This window comes from Balaenoptera ricei, chromosome 16 (genome assembly GCF_028023285.1).
Source record: "Balaenoptera ricei isolate mBalRic1 chromosome 16, mBalRic1.hap2, whole genome shotgun sequence".
In the NCBI taxonomy this organism is placed as follows: Eukaryota; Metazoa; Chordata; class Mammalia; order Artiodactyla; family Balaenopteridae; genus Balaenoptera; species Balaenoptera ricei.
In genome coordinates this window covers 13,305,369-13,324,125 of record NC_082654.1, presented here as the reverse complement: position 1 = coordinate 13,324,125, position 18,757 = coordinate 13,305,369, and the positions used below count along the sequence as shown (strand labels likewise).

General features: G+C 42.8%; 1 protein-coding gene across 13 annotated transcripts in view; it reads left to right on the top strand.

Annotated features, from left to right (window-relative positions):
- LOC132350874 (uncharacterized) overlaps window positions 1-18,757 on the top strand; it is a 102,558-nt gene that overhangs the window by 32,826 nt on the left and 50,975 nt on the right. For 8 of the 13 annotated variants that reach the window (XR_009498035.1, XR_009498034.1, XR_009498033.1 and 5 more), the window contains exon 5: window positions 735-1,787. The exons of 1 other annotated variant lie outside the window; for it this stretch is intronic. Coding sequence is in view for 8 of the 12 variants with exons in the window: in XM_059900430.1 (XP_059756413.1) it covers window positions 735-795 (61 nt within the window). In the remaining 4 variants the exon portion in view is untranslated. Of the gene's footprint in view, window positions 1-734; window positions 1,788-1,995; window positions 2,112-6,884; window positions 6,972-8,883; window positions 9,147-18,757 lie in introns of those variants that run through there. 4 more of the 13 variants (XM_059900431.1, XM_059900429.1, XM_059900424.1 and 1 more) reach the window with 3 other exon arrangements.

The following is an 18,757-nucleotide window of genomic DNA, read 5'->3' as shown; positions in this document are numbered from 1 at the left end:
TATATTCCATCAGAAGAAGAGCACAACTCTTTTCCACTGTGAGGTTATACAAGGACATTTCTACATGAACCCTGTGGCTGAGTTTTCTGGGATGGGCAAGTTACCCTTTCCCTTCCTAACTTTTGCCACGGCATTTGTTGAGACATCTCTGTTACCCGAGCGTGTCTCTCCTCCTGGCTCTGGTATGAAGCCTCCTCAGCTATTAAAAGAAGAGCTTAGACTGAGGAGAGTGTCCCGGGTACATGTAGAGTGAAAATGCTTTCACTCTTTCAATGTTCTAATGAGTAGTGAAGCCCTCTCTTCCCGTTCCGCTGTGTCTCAATGCAGTGAAGCAGGGATTCTTTTCGAATTTTTTTTAAAGCCACATTGTCTTTCGTCCAAAATAAAACTGAGGGGGAATCCAAGTACATGAAACAGATCACAGAGAGCTCTTGCGGTGGAAGTGAGGGGTGGGGCTGTGGGTGAAGAATCCTCCCCCCTCCCTCCCCTCCCTCTCGCAGCCCCCAGAGCACCTCTGAAGCGTCCCTAGAGCTCTGGGGAGCACAGTCTGAACCCACAGAATTACAGGATTGCTTGACAGAGCAGAATGGAATTCACTTTCTAAAACCTACCCGCTTTGAAGCAAACCTGGATTATAAGCTTCTCAAGGGCCAGGAGTATCTGGCGCCTATTGAGAACACCAGTGTGTGTTATGAAAGGAATTAAATGAGTTCAGCAGTCTGTTCTCATTTCAGAGACCCGCGTGGCTTTGCAGGTCCTGGACACATCTCCCTGAAGACCTTCATCATCTTTTAAGGCCACGGAGTCCCTGACTGCTCAGGGACTATAGAGCATGTGCTTCTGTGGCCTTTGCATCAGAGTGATTTGTGACTTCTCAGGTGGAACTGCCAGTGATATAATTAACATTTCAAAACTTTGCAACCACAAATTTAATTTCTTTTGAACATTTGGGGGCATTTAAACAGTAGCTTGAGTATTAAATTTGCACTTATGGGAATTGGGGAGGAGGGACATGGGGTAGGGGAGAAAGAGGGGAGAATTTCCCAAAACTGTATGAAAAAAGGATGGAAAACATTGTTGAGTTTTTGCTTAAAAAACAAAACAAAACAAAACAAAAACTTTTTTTTTTTTCTTCAATTGAAATACTGCTTTAAAGCATTGGCAGGCTTACAGAAGTGAAATGAAAAACAAATCCCACAAAAATCCTGGAGTACCATAAAAATAATGAATAAAGTAGTGCAAAATGCTTTGATTTCAGTAATATTTTTCAATAAAGCTGGTGCATTCCAAACAGATTGTGTTTATCTTGAAAGAGGCCTCTGCACCATGGCTTAAGAGTTTACAAAAAATCTGGTGGTCTTGGTTGTGATATGATAATTAAAAAGTACTCACATGGTGAAAAAGGCATGGGCTTTAAAAGTGGGCTGACCTGGGTTTGAATCCCTCCTCTCTTTCATATTACATGGGCCTTTTTAAGTAAGTGACCATCCTGTCTGGGTTGAGTTTCCTCACCTGTAAAAATTGAAGAATAATTCCTGTTTCAATGGGAAGTTTACATGTGTGAAAGCTGCTGAGAGGGTGTGTGGGCACTAGGACCGAGCTTGTTTGGGTAAAGATGCTAATTCTGTATTTGTGTCCAGAGCATTGCAAGATGTCTATAGTATCACACAAAGCTCATATCCCAACAGCACAGGAAATTACAGCTGTGTCCTTGTTCTTAGTTTCAATGGCATTTTTTACTGGAGAAAGCTTGAAAACTAAAGATGGATTTTAAGAAGGAAAAGAAATCACCCACAATCCCAATAAAAGATTGGTGTGTTTTTCTATGTCTATATATAATTTTTCTTTGGTCAATTTATATTTCTTGGCAAGAAAAGAGGCTTATTCATTGAGATTTTCAAATATATTAGAATATGATTTTACATACTATTCTAATTTCTTAGAATACTATTTTTATTAGTACAAGAGTAATGCATGTGCATTAAATTTTTACAGAGAGTGAAGGCACAAGAAGAAGAAATGAAAATATCACCAATGATCTCAATTCACAGAAATAGTCACTGTTGACATTTAGTTGTATGTCCTTCTGGTCATTTAAAAAAATTATATATATATATAACACTTTATACAATATATCAATATATATAATTTTCTTCCAGTTTTATTGAGATCTAATTGGTATATAACATTGTATAAATTTAAGTTGTACAACATAATGATTTGATATATTATATATTGTGAAATGATTACCACAATAAGTTTAGTTAACATCAGTCACCTCACATGGTTACAAATTTGTTTTTCTTATGATGAGATATATAAATTTAAATTTTAAAACTTAAATTAGGGACTTCTTGAGTAATCACTAATACAGACTACTTTCTTTGGATGAATATTTCATTGAGAATCCTTTCTACATCATTAACTTTTCTTGTGTGTCATAATTTTTAATAGTTGATATTATTTCATTGTTATATATCATAGTTTATTAATTCCCTATTATTAGTTAGATTTCAGTATTTTATTATAATAGACAATTTTTTGGTGAACATCCCCATAGCTAAATATATGTTATATCCATGATAGGTTTTTTAAAATAAATTTCTGGAAGTGGAATTTCTAGTGGACTTGCATGCACATTTTTAGGTCTTTTGCCAACGTGCCCTCCAGCAAGGCTATACCAATTTATCCTTCCACTAGTAATACATGAAAGTACCTGCTTCCGGGCAGAAATAGAGACACAGATGTAGAGAACAAACGTATAGACACCAAGGGGGGAAAGTGGCGGCGGGGGTGGGGAGGTGGTGTGGTGTGATGAATTGTGAGATTGGGATTGACATGTATACACTGATGTGTGTAAAATAGATAACTAATAAGAACCTGCTGTATAAAAAAATAAATAAAATTCTAAAATTCAAAAAAAAGTACCTGCTTCCTTGTACCCTTATGTTTATTATACTAGTAATAACAAAAAGAGGAAAGCTTTGTTAATTTGTCAAAACTTTTTGTACCTCATTGTAATTTACATCTTATATTAGTAGTATATATTTTCTATTTTGCCTTATCTTCCATATCTTTTACATATTTTCCTTTTTCATACTGGTTTGTTGTAGTAAAGCAAACATACAGAAAATGAATAAAGTACATTAATTAAGAGTACAGATAGATTAGTTTTGACAATTGTACAAATCTGTATAAACACCCAGATTAAGGTAAAAAATATTTTCGACACTCCAGAGTAGAATAGAACCTCCATTGATCTATTTGTCTAATCTTGTGGTATTGTCACATTAAAAAAAACATCATATACCCAGGAATGAATCTTTAAAAAGGTGTGCAAGACCTCTACTCTGAAAACTACAACACGTTATTGAAATAAATTTTAAAAGGTCTGAGTTAATGGACAGATACACGATGTTCATGGATTGGAAGACTCTATGTCATTAAGATGTTGATTCTCCCAAATTCATCTATAGATCAAATGCCATCCCAAACAGATTCTAGAAAGCTTTCTTTTTCCCCTGTGGATTCAACAAGCTGATTCTAAAATTTATATGGAAATTCAAAGGCCAAGAAAAGTCAAGGCAATCTGGAAGAAGAAATGCAAAAGTGGACTTATACTACCAGATATCAGGACATTAGAAAATGAGAGTAATTAAGACAAAGGAGTATTATGTGTAAAAGACTTGAACAGACATTTCAAAAAAAGGATATTCAAATGGCCAGTAAACATACAAAAAGGTTCTAAACTTTATTAGTCCTCAGGAAAATACAAATTAAAACCACAGTGTGATACCACTACAAACTCGCCAGAATGACTAAAATTAAAGGCAGGCATACTATGTGTTGGAAGGATGTGGCAAACTGGAACCCTCAGCTACTGCTGACAGGAACGTAAATTGGTACAGTCACTTTAGAAAATGGTTTGACCGCAGCCATTTAATTTAAACATATGTCTACCTATGATGCAACAATTCCATTTACATATTCAGCTGAAATGCACACATATGTTCACCAAAAGACAACCTTCATTAATGAAATGTCCACCAGCAGTAGAATGGCTGAATTGCAAGATATTCATACAATGGCATATTATTTGGCAATGAGAGTGAACAAACCACAACTACAAGCAAAAACATAAGGTTCAACAAAAGAAGCCAGACACAAAAGACTCCACACTGAATGATTCCACCTATACATGTAAAATTCTAAAATGGGCTAAACTAACCTATGGTGTTAGGAGTCAGGAAAGTGGTAACACTTTGGGGATATGCAGTGGCCGTTGGGGCATGATGAGGTTCTGAACTGGTGGGCATGTTCTGGTCTTAACTAGGTACTTACTATAAGGGTGTTTTCTTTTTGAAAATTCATTGAGCTGTGTACTTATGATTTGGGTACTTTAAATTTTGTATATTTCACCTCAATGACCAATGTTGTATAATCTTTTTGCTTTGTGTTGCTGAGGAGAATTTTGAGACCAGACAGGTTTTCCTTTCTTGGGTGAGATTATAGAATTTTCCCTAACCTAAGACTAAAACCTAATTATCAGAATATTTCTATATATTGGCTATTTTAATTAATATTGCCTGATCTTCAGGGAGCCCTTTTTATCTAAAGACTTATTTCTTCTTCTTCTTTTTTTAAGTTTTATAAAGTTTTCTTCTATTACTTATTAGATTACTGTATCTTCCATCTCCATCTTTTTTTTAATAATTTTTTTTAATTTAATTAATTAACTTATTTATATATTTTTTATTTTTGGCTGTGTTGGGTCTTCGTTTTGGTGCGAGGGCTTTCTCTAGTTGCGGCAAGCGAGGGCCACTCTTCATCGCGGTGCGCGGGCCTCTCACTGTCGCGGCCTCTCTTGTTGCGGAGCACAAGCTCCAGATGCGCAGGCTCAGTAGTTGTGGCTCACGGGCTTAGTTGCTCCGCGGCATGTGGGATCTTCCCAGACCAGGGCTCAAACCCATGTCCCTTGCATTGGCAGGCAGATTCTCAACCGCTGCGCCACCAGGGAAGCCCCATCTCCATCTTTCTGGCTATCTACATTGACATTCTTGATACATGATAATTGAATCTATTGAATTTTTTTTTTTAATTCTTTCTTTTTAAAATGTTCATCTCTTTAGGACTTCCCTGGTGGCGCAGTGGTTAAGAATCTGCCTGCCAATGCAGGGGACACGGGTTCGATCCCTGGTCCGGGAAGATCCCACATGCTGCAGAGCAACTAAACTAAGCCCTTGCACCACACAACTACTGAGCCTGCTCTCTAGAGCCTGCAGTCCACAACTACTGAAGCCCGTGTGCCTAGAGCCCATGCTCCGAAACAAGAGAAGCCACCGCACTACACCAGAGAGTAGCCCCCGCTCGCCGCAACTAGCGAAAGCCCATGCACAGCAACAAAGACCCAGAGCAGCCAAAAAAAAAAAACAGTTCATCTCCTTATTCTGGGAAAATTTCTTGGCCTTATTTTGTATTTCACTGACTTACAATTTTAAAAGTATTCAAAAACTGCTACTTGTTGCTTTCAATTCAGAAATTGTGCTTCCCATCATTTAATAGAATTTCCTGATCTCTGATGTTCTTTTTAACTTATCACTTGCTCTTGATATGGTGTTGAGAACACAAATTGGATAATTCCTAAAAACTTCTCCGCTTCTTGCAGTACCTATTTCTTAGGAAAGTATTTTCTCTGATCCCTCAGAGTGGTCCTCTCTTTTTGCGCATCAGAACCTTTTTGTAGAGACACTCAAAAAAGGGAGCTAAGATGGGTTCTGTTATTCCATACATCTTTACTGTATATTCTCCAGTCCTTCCCCTAGGTCCTGAAGATATAGCAGTGAACTCTCTAGAAACCGTCCCTGTTCTCATGGTTCTTATATTCTAACAGGGAAGGCTGACATTGAACAAGTGATTACACGTATGATGCATGGTGTACAGGTAAAGGGCAGGATCTGACAAGAGAGGAATGTAATCTAGTCTTGGTGAGCGATACATAGAGTCTTCTGGAAAGACTCCCTAAGAGAGTGATGTTCAAAATAAATGGCAGTTAAGGAGAGGGTGAAGTGAAGGCCTCCTTCAGTACAGAGTTGCTGAATAGCTGGTGGGGTTTCTCGAGCTGTGCTCTGTTTTTTGTCCTTTCTACTTTTAATGTATATGAATGTGTCACATGTATACATGCCAAGGCAGGCAATTCATGGGATAGGATGTTGTCTTGAACCTGAAAATATTAGCCGCCTGGGATCACAAGCCCAATTTGAAATCCCTTCCTATCAACGGTCATGAAAGACCTCTGTGGTGGTCAGTAGTATGTTATATAACAGTGGCCAGGACTCCAGCTCCTCTCCAAAGCTATGGAGGACCTGGGACCCTGACACCTTGACAGATGTCTTCCTCCAGCATTGACCCATCTGCTGTGAGGGTACCGAATCCTCTCTTAGGTGATCTGCTTAAGGGACGAGATTTCGGTGTGCACTAATATGCAAAATGCAGTGAACACTTGGGAGGAAATTCCATGATTTAGTTGCACAGCTGGGCCACATTATGGGTTAAGTACAATGCCGTGGGCTGGCCTGGAAGCTTCAGAACCAGGTACAATATATTTCTTTTGGAAAGTAGGTTGTGTGGTCCAGACAAACTTTGGGAAGCCAGTGCACTTGGGACCTGGACACTTCCTGTAATGCAGGAATATTTTCACACTGAATCTCTTATTTTCATATATTATGTGAAAGACCGTACACAAAAATAGTCTATGAGGGTCATGGGATTGTAGATGTTTCTCCCCCACTGTTTTCTAGACAGATGGTACTAAATTATGTCTAGAATTCAAATATAAAAAAATTCACTTGACATTGAGACATTATCACTGCTTCTGTTTCTTTAAGCCCCTTTTGGGACAGAGAAGCTTTTCCAGTCTCCTGAGCCAGACCTTCCTGTGTCCATGGGAACGACCAGCATTTCTGGGTGCAGGACTCAAATGTGTTCAAGAAGGAGAATGAGGACACATTCCAGATCTGGCAACAGAGGGAACGTTGACACCAGCTTCTTTTCCATGCATGCAGCCCGTTGAGAGCTGATGGAATTTAGGGAGGCTGGCAATGTGGGATTTGATCTTTGCAAATATGGATCATGAAAAATGTTAACTCCAGTCATAGATAGGAAACTCACTCTCCAACTTCATGAACCTGAACTTCAATAATTAATGGGCCAATGGCATCCTGGAGAATATACGGTGGCCCTGAAACTCAGTCAGTATTGAAGAAGAGACAGTCAGTGTCGTTAGGATTCATAGAAAGAGCAAACCCTCCTGCTGTCATTCCCTAGGCAAACATTGCTGAGAAAGTCAGCAGATGGGAAAGGGAGAGTTAAAAATCACTCTACGTGATGCTGACATCCTAACTTTGTCTATTGGGTTCATTGTGTGGCTGGTTGGCCTTGGAGAGCTTTCCAGGAAGTTCTGTTGCCCAAACATAGATGGGAGACGGGGTGTTACTGATATACAATGAAGACCCGGGTGGGACTTGGTTCCGCGTGCTTTAGGAGACCTCTCAGCCAAAATGAGTAGCCGTGCCGGGTGGTGGGCTTGTGAGAAGCTCTACTGCTGATCAGGCTGAGTGTCAGCCCAAAACCAAACTCACAGTCCAAAGAGAATCTGAGCCTGCTGTAGGCTCTCCCCGGCTCACATCCAAACAGAAGTGGGACAACCCTCCTTTCAGGCAGGAGCTCTAGTCAGGTCCCCCAGTTTTCACAGGAGGACATTAGTGGATCTTTTCCCTGCTCATCTGATGGTTAAAACACGTATCTGTGGACCCACTGGAAACCCGGAATGGCAGGTACCTGACAGGGAAGAACAGGTCAAGTTCACTGACACTCATCTTCAAACTTATGCTAAAGGACATAATACCTAGAGCAAAGTATCTCACGGGTGTGTGATTCACCCTAAAACACCCTAAACGATGCTGTCAGATGGAACATTCTGATGGAAGTTTTCTACATCTGTGTTGTCCAGTGCAGTAGCCACTGGCCATGAGTGGCTTTGAGCACTTGAAATGCGGCTAGTATGACTGAGAACTGCATTTTAAATTTAATTTAATTTAAATTAATTTAGATAGCCACAGTAGCAGTGGCTACTGCATTGGAGAGTACAGCTCTAAAATCTACTCCTAAATTAAGGCAGATCTGCACAGGCTCTTGAGTGTGTGATTAGAAATTACTGAGCTTTGATCCCTGGTCTGGGAAAATCCCACATGCTGCGGGGCAACTAAGCCCGTGCGCCACAGCTACTGAAGCCTGAGCACCTAGAGCCCGTGCTCCGCAACAAGAGAAGCCATCGCAATGAGAAGCCCGCGCACCGCAACGAAGAGTAGCCCCTGCTTGCCGTAACTAGAGAAAGCCTGCATGCAGCAACAAAGACCCAACACAGACAAAAATAAAAATAAATAAATACATTTATAAGAAATTACTGAGCTTTACTTAGGTTTATTTTTACTTCATAAGTATAATCATATCTCTCTCTCTGCATTCCTTGCTGGAAAATTCGTATCAAAATCTGAGACCCGGTTTGCAAACATGGAAGGCTCTAAGGCATCCACGTCACGTTTTAGCTTCATTCTTGTCTTGGTCAAAAATTCTCTTTTGAAGCGGAGGGACAGGCCGTGTTGGCTGAAAATTACTAAGCTTGTCTGGCAGTGAACTGGCTGAGACTGTGCACCACCCCCCTAAAATTTCCCATCTCCAGTGGGAGGAGTTCTATCAACTTAACTGGCCAGAGTCATCCCTCCATCAGAAGGGGCTGCAGGTCTCTTAAGTGCTGGGTAGTGGCATTTCCCAGCAATTTCTGTAAATAGTTGGCATCCTAAACTCAGTAATCTGTTTGTCCCCAAGTTCTATAGGACCATTCCCATGCTCACGTGGTAAGAGGCAGACCAGCGGAAGCCAGCTCTCCCCTGGAATGCAGACCCACTATGTGCTCAGCAGCCTTGCCCAAGCCCTGGCACTCTCCCCTATGGAATGATGAGAGGAAAGGAGGTGAGACTGAACCTCTTCTTGTGGACCCTCACTTTGTAAATTCCTCACCGCCACCCAAATCCCTTTCTTTATCCCATATGGTATCATGTTGTTGTAGTATTTTCTATCCCTTCACTATATCCACCCCGTTTTCTCTCTTAATTAAATCATTTTATCTTGTTAGGATGTATCCAATTTTTCAAGCTGCATTATACTCTTCAGGAAATAAGTCAACAAGACACCATTTAAATGAATCAAAATAAATAAAACATGGCAGGACGGGTTCCCGCTCACCTGGCCACCAACACTGCACTTCTGGGAGGCTGGCTGTCTTCGTGTAAATAATAGGAGGGGGGTTGCTACATTTCATAGCTTATCACTCAAGGCTGAGAAGGAGTCATAGGCTATTCTAGTACAAAAAGGCACAAGAACTATTCTTTCCAGCCTAACCTTTCCATTAGCTTGGAGGCAAGGCATCCTGAGAATTCTCCACTTTTCCCCGCTTCCTTCTGCAGGGTCTTGATGCATGAGTGGCGGGGATGGGAAGGCAAGAGTTAAAAAGAACCAAAGAGATGGTCATGGAGGAGAGAGAGGGCCTGAGAGAGAGGAACTGGGGGAATTCTCTGTGTTCACTGAGGGGCCAGTGACATCTTCATGGTCTAGGAGTCAGGCCCAAATCCCCACCAATCCACGGACTCTCTGGATTGAATTATATTGCTTGAATCAGAAGTAAAGAACTAATAGAATATTCTTTGGGATTCTGTGCTTGCTCTTGCCTGGCCGTGAGAGGAAGCTGCCTACCTCTTCTTTGCCCATCCATCCTTCCAACCACCTCCAGCCATATTTCCATGGCATTCAGGAAGAGTTAATAAATGCTGGCTCTTATGATTGTTGTTTGTTACATTTTGTCCATTTCAGTGTCTGTCATAGGTGAGGCCATTGCAGACCTCCTCTTCCAAGAGGCCAGGATGGGAGTGCTAGGGACCACATGTGAGACCACGCTATGAATATCTAGCCTCAAATGAAAAATGCAAGACTTTCCATTTCTTCCTATTTTCTCTAATCATTCCTGCTTCCCAGTCAAAAGAGAAACTGTTTAGAAAAATCAGGCCACAATTACCCCCGAGAGAAAATATGTTTTGAGTCTAGTGAAGGCCTTTGCTGAGTGACATTAATTATACTCATTTAGGTTTGACATTATTAATTAACCTTCTCAGCTGTTTATATTGTAGCCTTTTATTAAAACAAAATGATTAAAACAAATAATTAAAGAATATTACTACCACCTTAAATGTGTACATCATTTTAAGCTTACCAAAGGCTTTTATCCACAATCTCATATAACACACACAGATTCTACAATGTGAATATGGCAAGGCTTATTCTTTCTTTTTTCATTTTTACATTTTGGTAAAATATACATAGTATAAAATTGCTCATTTTTAGCATTTTAAAGTGTACAATTCAGTGGCATTGAGAACATTTACAACATTGTGCAACCATCACCACTATCCATCTCCAGAAATTTTTCATCATCCCAAACAAAAACTCTATACCCAGTAAACAATAACTCCCCATTCCCTCCCCTCCCCTCCCCCAGACCCGAGGAACCTCTAGTCTACTTTCTGCCTCTATGATTTTGACTATTTCAGGAACCTCACGTAAATGGAGTCATGCAATATTTGTCTTTGTGTGGCTTCTTTCACTCAGTATAATGTCTTCAAGAGTCATCTACGTTGTAGCATAGATCAGGATCTCATTTCTTTTTAGGGCTGAATAATATTCCATTGTACGTACACACCACATTAGTTCACCCATTCATCCATTGATGGACATTTGGATGGTTTCTACTTCTTGACTATTGTGAGTGGAGCTGACGTGATCATCGAAAAGCCTCATTCTTCTTTGACCAAGGTGGCTAAGTGATCCACCGAGTCTTGTGGAGGTAGAGCTCAGTGTCCAATCCTGACTGCATGTTAGAACGGCCTGGGAGTTTGAAAACAACAAACAAACCACGCTGGACGACCAGGATGGCAGATTCTCTGGACATGCAGCCTGGATGGAGCAGTTTAAAGAGCCTCTAGGTGATTTTTCTGTGCAGGTAGAATTGAGGGCCACGAAGCCCATAGCACAGGACCTCCAGGCCAAGCCACTCACGGACGTTTCCAGGCTTTCTCCTTTGGGTCTTCTCTCTCTCTTTTATTAAAGCCACCCATCACGATCAGTGCACCAAAGTAGATCCTCTTTATATCATTTTAGCCCATAATTTGGAGCAGGAAAAATAAAAAAAAAATTTTTTAATTCAAAATTCAAGCAAAAAAACAAAAACAAAAAACCCCCCAGCATATGCTCAACAGCGTGAAGCCAAATGCTGGTTTGTTGGCTAAATATATGGACCTATTCGTTTCTTGCATTTTAATCATCTCGTTTTAATAACACACCACAATACAAACAATTGTGCGGGTTAATTCAGCTCTGTTTAAGAAGTCTTGTTCTGTACGCCAAAGCTTGTTGTTCTGTCTGGTTAAATGCTCATGCATTAAAATGCTAATAATTAAACTGTTACGACTGACTAATGAACTCTGCCAGCGATAAATGATGGTCTTGTTAGATTCACCGCTCAGCAAGCCTCCTTTTGTACTGAGAAAGTTAAAGGTTAAAGTGCTCTTGAAACCAGTGAGTGGATCTAGAAGCAATTACAATTTTTCCTTGAAACTAATAGTTACTACAATAATGGTTCAATTCCAACCCAGTAAGAGTAAAAAAGACCAAAAAAAGGGGGGGGGATGGGGTTTGAGGGAGAATGACGCTGAGCTCTATTCATGGAGAAGGAGGTGCTGCTTTCTTTAGCCCACAGGGCAGGTGGTATGGTTTTTCAGATGAAAGTCTGCTGAGTTAACAGACATCCTTCCTAGAGCCAGTCTTCCCAAGAATGCAGACAGGAATGGTGATTTTTCAGGACACAGCAGCAGGTGACCCAGCGTCATGAGTACTATTTAGAGCATGATGGTTAAACAAGGCAGGAAGTTTCTCCCTGATTCTCTGTGTGATTTGGGGGAAGTTGCTTAATCTCTCTGGACCCCAATTCTCTCATTCTTAAGAGCAGAAGAATAATTACAACTCTCTATGGCAAACATTTGCTTTATCCTGCTGAGTAGTTAGTTCTCATTTTTCCATTCAGAGCCTCCAAGCCAAGCCTTGCTCCTGGGCTCTAGGGTTCACAGGGTTTGCGGGGGGGGGAGTTGATTCCAACCCCCCAGCTCCAGGGGTGAGCATGTGACCACGCCTGGTCAATCAGAGCCTCACATCCCTGTGGCCTCAACAGGGCCCAATCAGAAACAGTCAGAGCAAATCCTGGGGCTCCGGCCAGAGCAATCCAGAAAGCAGCGCACCCTTTACAGTGGACTTGAACCTAGAAGGCTGTGAGCCTGGAGCTGCCGGGGCCACTGCAGCAGAAGGCCTTCCAGACAAAAACAGAGCTGAGTAGGAGAGGCAGATTCTTGAGGAGCTGGATCCAGACTTACCCAGAGATTTTTCAGTGACTTGAGCCAGAATTTCCCTTGTGTCCCCCCTTTAAGCCATTTTGAGCTGAGTTTCTGTTGCTGGCCAGGAGTTTTTTCCTCATGGCTGAGGAGCGAAGGTAAAGCTCAGGCTCAGCCCTGCCTCCTGGGGCGGCCCCTCTGGAGGCTCCAGTGTGATGCCAGCTTCTCCCTTTGTCAGCGTCACAGGGCCCTGAGCATCGCCTGGGGCCGACTTTGCAGTTATAGGAGCTTTCTGTCTCCAGCAGGGCTGGGAATTCCTCAAGCGCAGGGTGACCGTACCCACCTCCCATGTGCTCTTCCTCAGATCCTTAAAGCCACGGGCAAGGTGAGCTTGACTTGGTCAGCTGTGGCAAAGACGCAATACTGCCAAAATTCCACAGTGACAATAGAACCAGAAGGCAGGGCTGGGGATGGAAAAACCTAAAGGCATTCAGGGCCTTCCCATCTGGAGACACTGTGCCCTTTTCTAAACATGCATTTTTTTTCTGGAGGAAGAAATGGAAGAGTCTGCTGGAAAAAAAAAAATCAACCAAGATCATGAACTCAATTCATTTGCAAGTTTCCTTAGCCATTCAGCTTGATCTTCGGACTCAAACTTAATGGTGGTCACAATTAACCAACCCGCAAGGTTTCTCCAAGCGTTTGGTGAGAGCGTGTGTTTGGAAGGATTATGGAGAGAGCAAAGCTTAGGATCTCAAGTCAGAACACTATCCAGCAGGTCATACATACAGTGACATACAGCAGGTCACTGCGCCTCTCTGAGACGCCTCATCTCTAAGATGAGGATAAAATCCTTGTCCTGGTATCAGGGGTGCTGGGGATAAGCGGGACCATAGGAAGGATAGTTACCCATTCGCATGGAGATCTCTAGTTTCCATAGAGCTTTCACACCTACCTTTGTGTTGGGCAAAAGTCATGTAAATGAAAAGCATGATACAAATATAAGAGGATTATTATATTCCCTTAAATTCTTTTCTGGTCATTTCATGTCTTCCTCGCCTCCCTAAAAAGTTAGTTCTGTTGGTAAATATTTACTGAGCATCTATTACTATGTGTGCAGTCCTTTGCTACGTGCTGAGGATACAGCCATGAAAACAAGGATGTGGTCTCGAGAGCTTTTATGGAGCTTATAGTCTAAAGGGGGGACCTACCAAAAAAAATCCTACAGAAAAATAAATGTATAATTACAAATGTGATGAGTCCTATGATGGAAAAGAGGGTTTTCCTATGATGGAGAGGGTTAAGAGAGTCAAAGGGGTCTCTGGAGAGTTGTGGAGGGGAAGGCAACTGAGAGATCTCTGAGAATGTGAGAGTTGGCTTGAGACCTGCAGAAGAATTCAAGTTGGGCCCCCAGTGGGCGAGAAGAGAGGTCCAGGCAGAGGGAGCAGGAGAGAGGAAGCAGCTCTGGGATCCCTGAGGACAGAGCCTGGGTCTTCTTCTTTATACCCTGTCTCCTGCTCCACCACAGTCCTCCCTGCCGCCTCAACATCCAAGGCTCCTAGCCCAGCACGGGGCACAGAGCTGGCTTTTCAAGGAGAAGAACAAGATGATCATTAGGGCTATTTATCTGCAGACCCATTTTCTTCCTTCTGAGCCCAAGGTTGGTGGTGTTTCCCTCCTTGTTGAAGTTGGGCATGAACAGGTGACCTGCTCTGGCCAGTGGGGTGTGGACAGAAGTGATGGGGGTCACTTCCTGGCAGAGGCTTGAAGAAGGATGTTGGTTTTGCCACCTGCCCTCTGCTGCAGACCAGATAGGTTCCTCAGTGGAGGCTCTGCTGGTATCCTGAGGTGGGAACACAGAACAGACCCCCGCCAACCCAGATAGACATGAAGTAGGACCTAAAAATAAACACTTGTGCTCAGCCACTGAGACTTTGGTGTGTTTTTGTGGTGACAGCATTGTACAAATTACAATACCATGGTACAAATTACAATATTATGATAATGATGTGAAATAAACATCATGAGTACTTCCTAAGAAGCACAAGTGAGGGTGGGGGAAAGTGAAACAGGGAAGGAGAAAAAGCCAACATGAAGGTATGTTATTGATGTCACTGTTGTAGAGCAATGAGGGCTCAACTGCCTGACCCTTGGAGCCCTCTGCCTGCCTTCTAGAATTTTCTGGCCATGGGACAGGACTCTGGAACACTCGTCCGCAGGACCTGCCCATGGCCCAGTGATGCTTACTCTTCCACAATTCCACACTGCACCTGCAGGTGGGCTCAACAGGATCCCTTGACTTTGGAGAAGTTTCCAAAGCAGAAAAGGTAGAGACATTCAGTATGCCCTGGAGAGCACTCTGCTAGCTGGCATAGAACTGTCCGCTGCTTTTGGTGAAATCAGAGTTGGTATCAGACACAGCCTGAGGGGCTGTGACATAGGACTCAGAAAGCATGTGCTACAGAGTCCACCAGCTGCATTACTGTCCCTTCTTCCAGTTTGTGTTTTGAGAAGAGCTTAGGAGATGAGGTCACATAGCACTGAGAATGCAGCTCCAAGTGTAGACCATGAAAGGCTAGGAAAAGATGCTGCTTTGGGGACTAAGTTAGGTAAATTGTGATTCACCTCTTCCAAGAAGCCCTCCAGGATTCCCTCTGCGAAAGTACCCTTGCCCTCTTCTAAACCTCTCTCTGAACTCTCTTTTTGTCCCAAGTAGAACTATCTGTTCTGCCCATGATGCCCACGAATCTCCCTCATGTCTGGACTCACACCAGATTCATCTTTGTGGCCTCGCTGTGTCCAGCATAGTGCTGGAACATAGCAAACACCCAATAGTTATATATTTTTATATTTATAACATATATATATATTTTTAAAATAGTGACTGAAAATTACAACCAGAATGACAAGTGTTATCAAGAGTGAAAGTAAAGTATAACTTACTGCACTAAATGGTATGCAGAATGAGTACTGAGCATCAGTACTTCAAGTGCTCAGTTTTTAATATGACAAATGAGTTTCCTTAACTTACTGAATCTATGTTGGATTTACAGCAACACTCCTCACAAGCGATAATATAACTAAACTACTAAACTACGTTTTTTTTTTATTGTGGTAAAAGTCACATAATATAAAACATACTATTTTAACCATATTTAATTGTATAGTTCAGTGGCACTAAGTACATTCACATTGTTGTGCAACTAAAAAATAAAAAACACAAGAGTTATATTTTTTGAGTGAATGGACAAGGGCATTTCAATTGGCACCAGTGGGATTGTCCACTTTTTTTTTTTGGTGAGGGTCATTGACCACTAATCATAAAAACAGTAAATATTTACTGAGGTTTTACTGGCTTGTGTTAGAAAATACTTTTACAGCCATCGTTTATATTCCACTGATGATAAACCTGAGGCTGAGGGGGTGAAGTATCCCAAGGTCCCACGGCGGGAAGTAGCAGAGCAAGGATTTGAACCGAGGGAGCTGACCCCAGTTTGAGGGCTCATCTCTCTCCCAGGCTGCACTGAAAGGGCACCAGGAGAAGATGGGGAGACTCAGTTGATTCCTAGGTCTGTTTAAGTCTCGAAAGAACCCCCTCCCCAGCTGGCATCATTTGGCTAAAGTTGCATTTTCGATCTTGTTTTGTGACCCCACTGTGGTGCATCATCTCTGTGTAATGAATGGGAGCAAGGGGGGAAGCCTGAGCCCCCCTCTCTTCTCTGGGGGTCACAGCCACCTGCTGACAGCCCGCTTCCTCCTGAGAAGCCTGGCTTCGTGTTCGTGACCTCTTCCTCAGAGAGAAGTAAGCAGAGAGGGAGAAATGGGATGCAAGGTTTACACAACTCAAAACCATATAGTTTATATCTTCTAGTGGATTCCTCCTAACTGCCTGATCTTCCTCACTCCACTTTCTCAGACTGGGACCCCCCAGATCAGGCCAAAGCCTTCTGTGAAATTCTTCACTGACGATGGGTACATCTTCTTTGTGACATTTGACATAATTGCAATTTTACATTGGTTTTCATGATTCTTTAATTCATGGTCTCCTTCACAAAACCAAAAACCACAAGGGCAGGAACCATGACTGTTATCCATCCTTCTATCCACCTATCCATCCACCCAAAACAAATATTTTGAGTGCCATCCATGCGCCAGGCGCTGATCTGGCCACTAGGGAAATTACAGTGAATGAAAGAAAATGTCTACATGTACGCAGCATTTTGGTGGGTGGAGAGAGACGATAAATGAGAAATCAAATACATGTAGAACATGTCCAGGATAAGTGCTATGAAAAAAAAAGTAAAGAAGTGTGGTGGTCAGCGGTAGAGTGATGGGCAATGGGGGCTCCTTGCCCAGGACTTCAAAGAAGCCTACAGATTTGTCTCCCAGAATTTTCTTCCAAAGGACAGGGCAGTCACCATCCCCCAGCTGGCAGCTGGACAATTTTCTACTGAGACCCCTGGGCTCCTGCTTCTGTCCCCTGCTTGGGAAAGAAACAAGTGAAAAGAGAGAAATAGGGAGTAAAATTTCCAGTATCCAGCAAAGGGCCTGACATTTAGTGAGCACTCAATATTAGACGAACAAATGCACAGATGGATGGATGTGTGGTTGAAAGGGTACTGTCATGGAGAAATTTGGGGATGGGCTGGAGGCTGAGGACAGTCCTGAACCCATCCAGAGGAGAGGTGGGCTTTGGGAGTGTGGGTGCCTCATACTGACATTTGCCAACTGCCCATGAAGGATCCTCTGGGGAAGATGAGACGGGCCCACGTGGCACCTACGGTACTCTCTGAGTCTCCTGAAGCCCCCCCTTCTCCCCCTCTCCTGGCATGAAAGGCAAGTCAACCTGATCCCTAGGTCAGTGTCCTGAGCCAAAGCCTTGAAGCAAAGGGTGGGGTCCTGGGGTGAGGCTCAAACCCAGGTGACCACAGGAATTCCTCTTCCTGGATCCACTCAAGTGCAACAAAGGCTCAACTGGCAGCTAAAGTAAGTTAATAAGAAAGTCGCATTGTGTACCTAATGAATTTTTTAAATCAATTATGAAACAGTCTCATTGGTCATTTGTTAACATCTTGAAACATCTTGAAACCTTTACAAATTAATTTGACTGTATTAAAAAAAACCTCTCACAGTCTGTTAACTCCATAAATGTGTTTTAAATTTGTTTTTGAATGCAACAACAAGCTGTGTATGTGTTTGTGTGTGTGTATGTGTGTGTATGGTTCAGAATGACCATTCCCAGATACGCTGCTCTGCATGTGAATGGGGTGCCCTGGCCCATTCACAGAGGCTGAGTGTTTGACTGTCAGTGTCAAGTGACAGTCCCGTCCAGGGGAGTGGCAGCGCTGGTACAGCTGCCCCCGTGTTTCTGACCGTCCTGGGCCAGCAGGGTGGCACCTCTGGAGATGCTGCTTAAAACTGCCACGCAGCCTAGGGCCAGCTCTTCTCCTGGGGCAGAGTTAGTGGCTGATGACTGCGGTAAGCGGCAGTGAGAGAGAGGGTCGGGTGGATGCAGCCATCCTGAACCCCAGAAGGCAGAGGGACACGGGAATCAGAGCTGGGAGGCCTAGCTAATGAGGGGGACACCGAGGCGGGCCCCCAATGCCAGGCTGCCTGGCGAAGCTGACAGCGGTCCTATTTCAGTGAAGTGCTGTTCTCTTTTAAGCCGGTGACATGGGAACAAATCAATAAGAGGGGGCTTTGCAAGACCCACGAAGCAAACTTCTCTGCCATTTTAGCTTCAGCCAGGTCCATGCCTGAGTTGTTTTAGGCACCCTGTTTGGAGAATGATACCCGCATCCTGGAAAGAGGCCAGGGGAGGCAACAGTCACTTGGGAGTGTTGAAAGGCAGGATTACAGGAGCTAAAAGTATTGAGCATTTGGAGGGGGGAAGGGACAGAGGGCCGGGATGTGGACAGTTGGGGACAACTTAATGGCTCCCCACTTTCAAGTCTGCAGAGGGTTTTGTAAGCACATCACCAGTCTTATTTCCATGGAGAATAATGATGGGCTTTCTTTTGAAACAGGAGGGAATTAAGTTAGACCTGAGGAAGACTGACTTGAAGTAAAGGTGATTTATCACAGAGATGATTCCCCCGACTGAGGGTGTAGAATCTGTCTCTTCCTGAGAACCTTTAAGAATCAAGCAGACATATCTGTTTTCTGAACAGTAGGTACAGTCTTCACCACAGAACGAAGTCTCATTCTGATCTGACGGTTTTCTTAAAAATTAAAATTTTCTTGTTCCCCATCTTATATTTCTACATAAT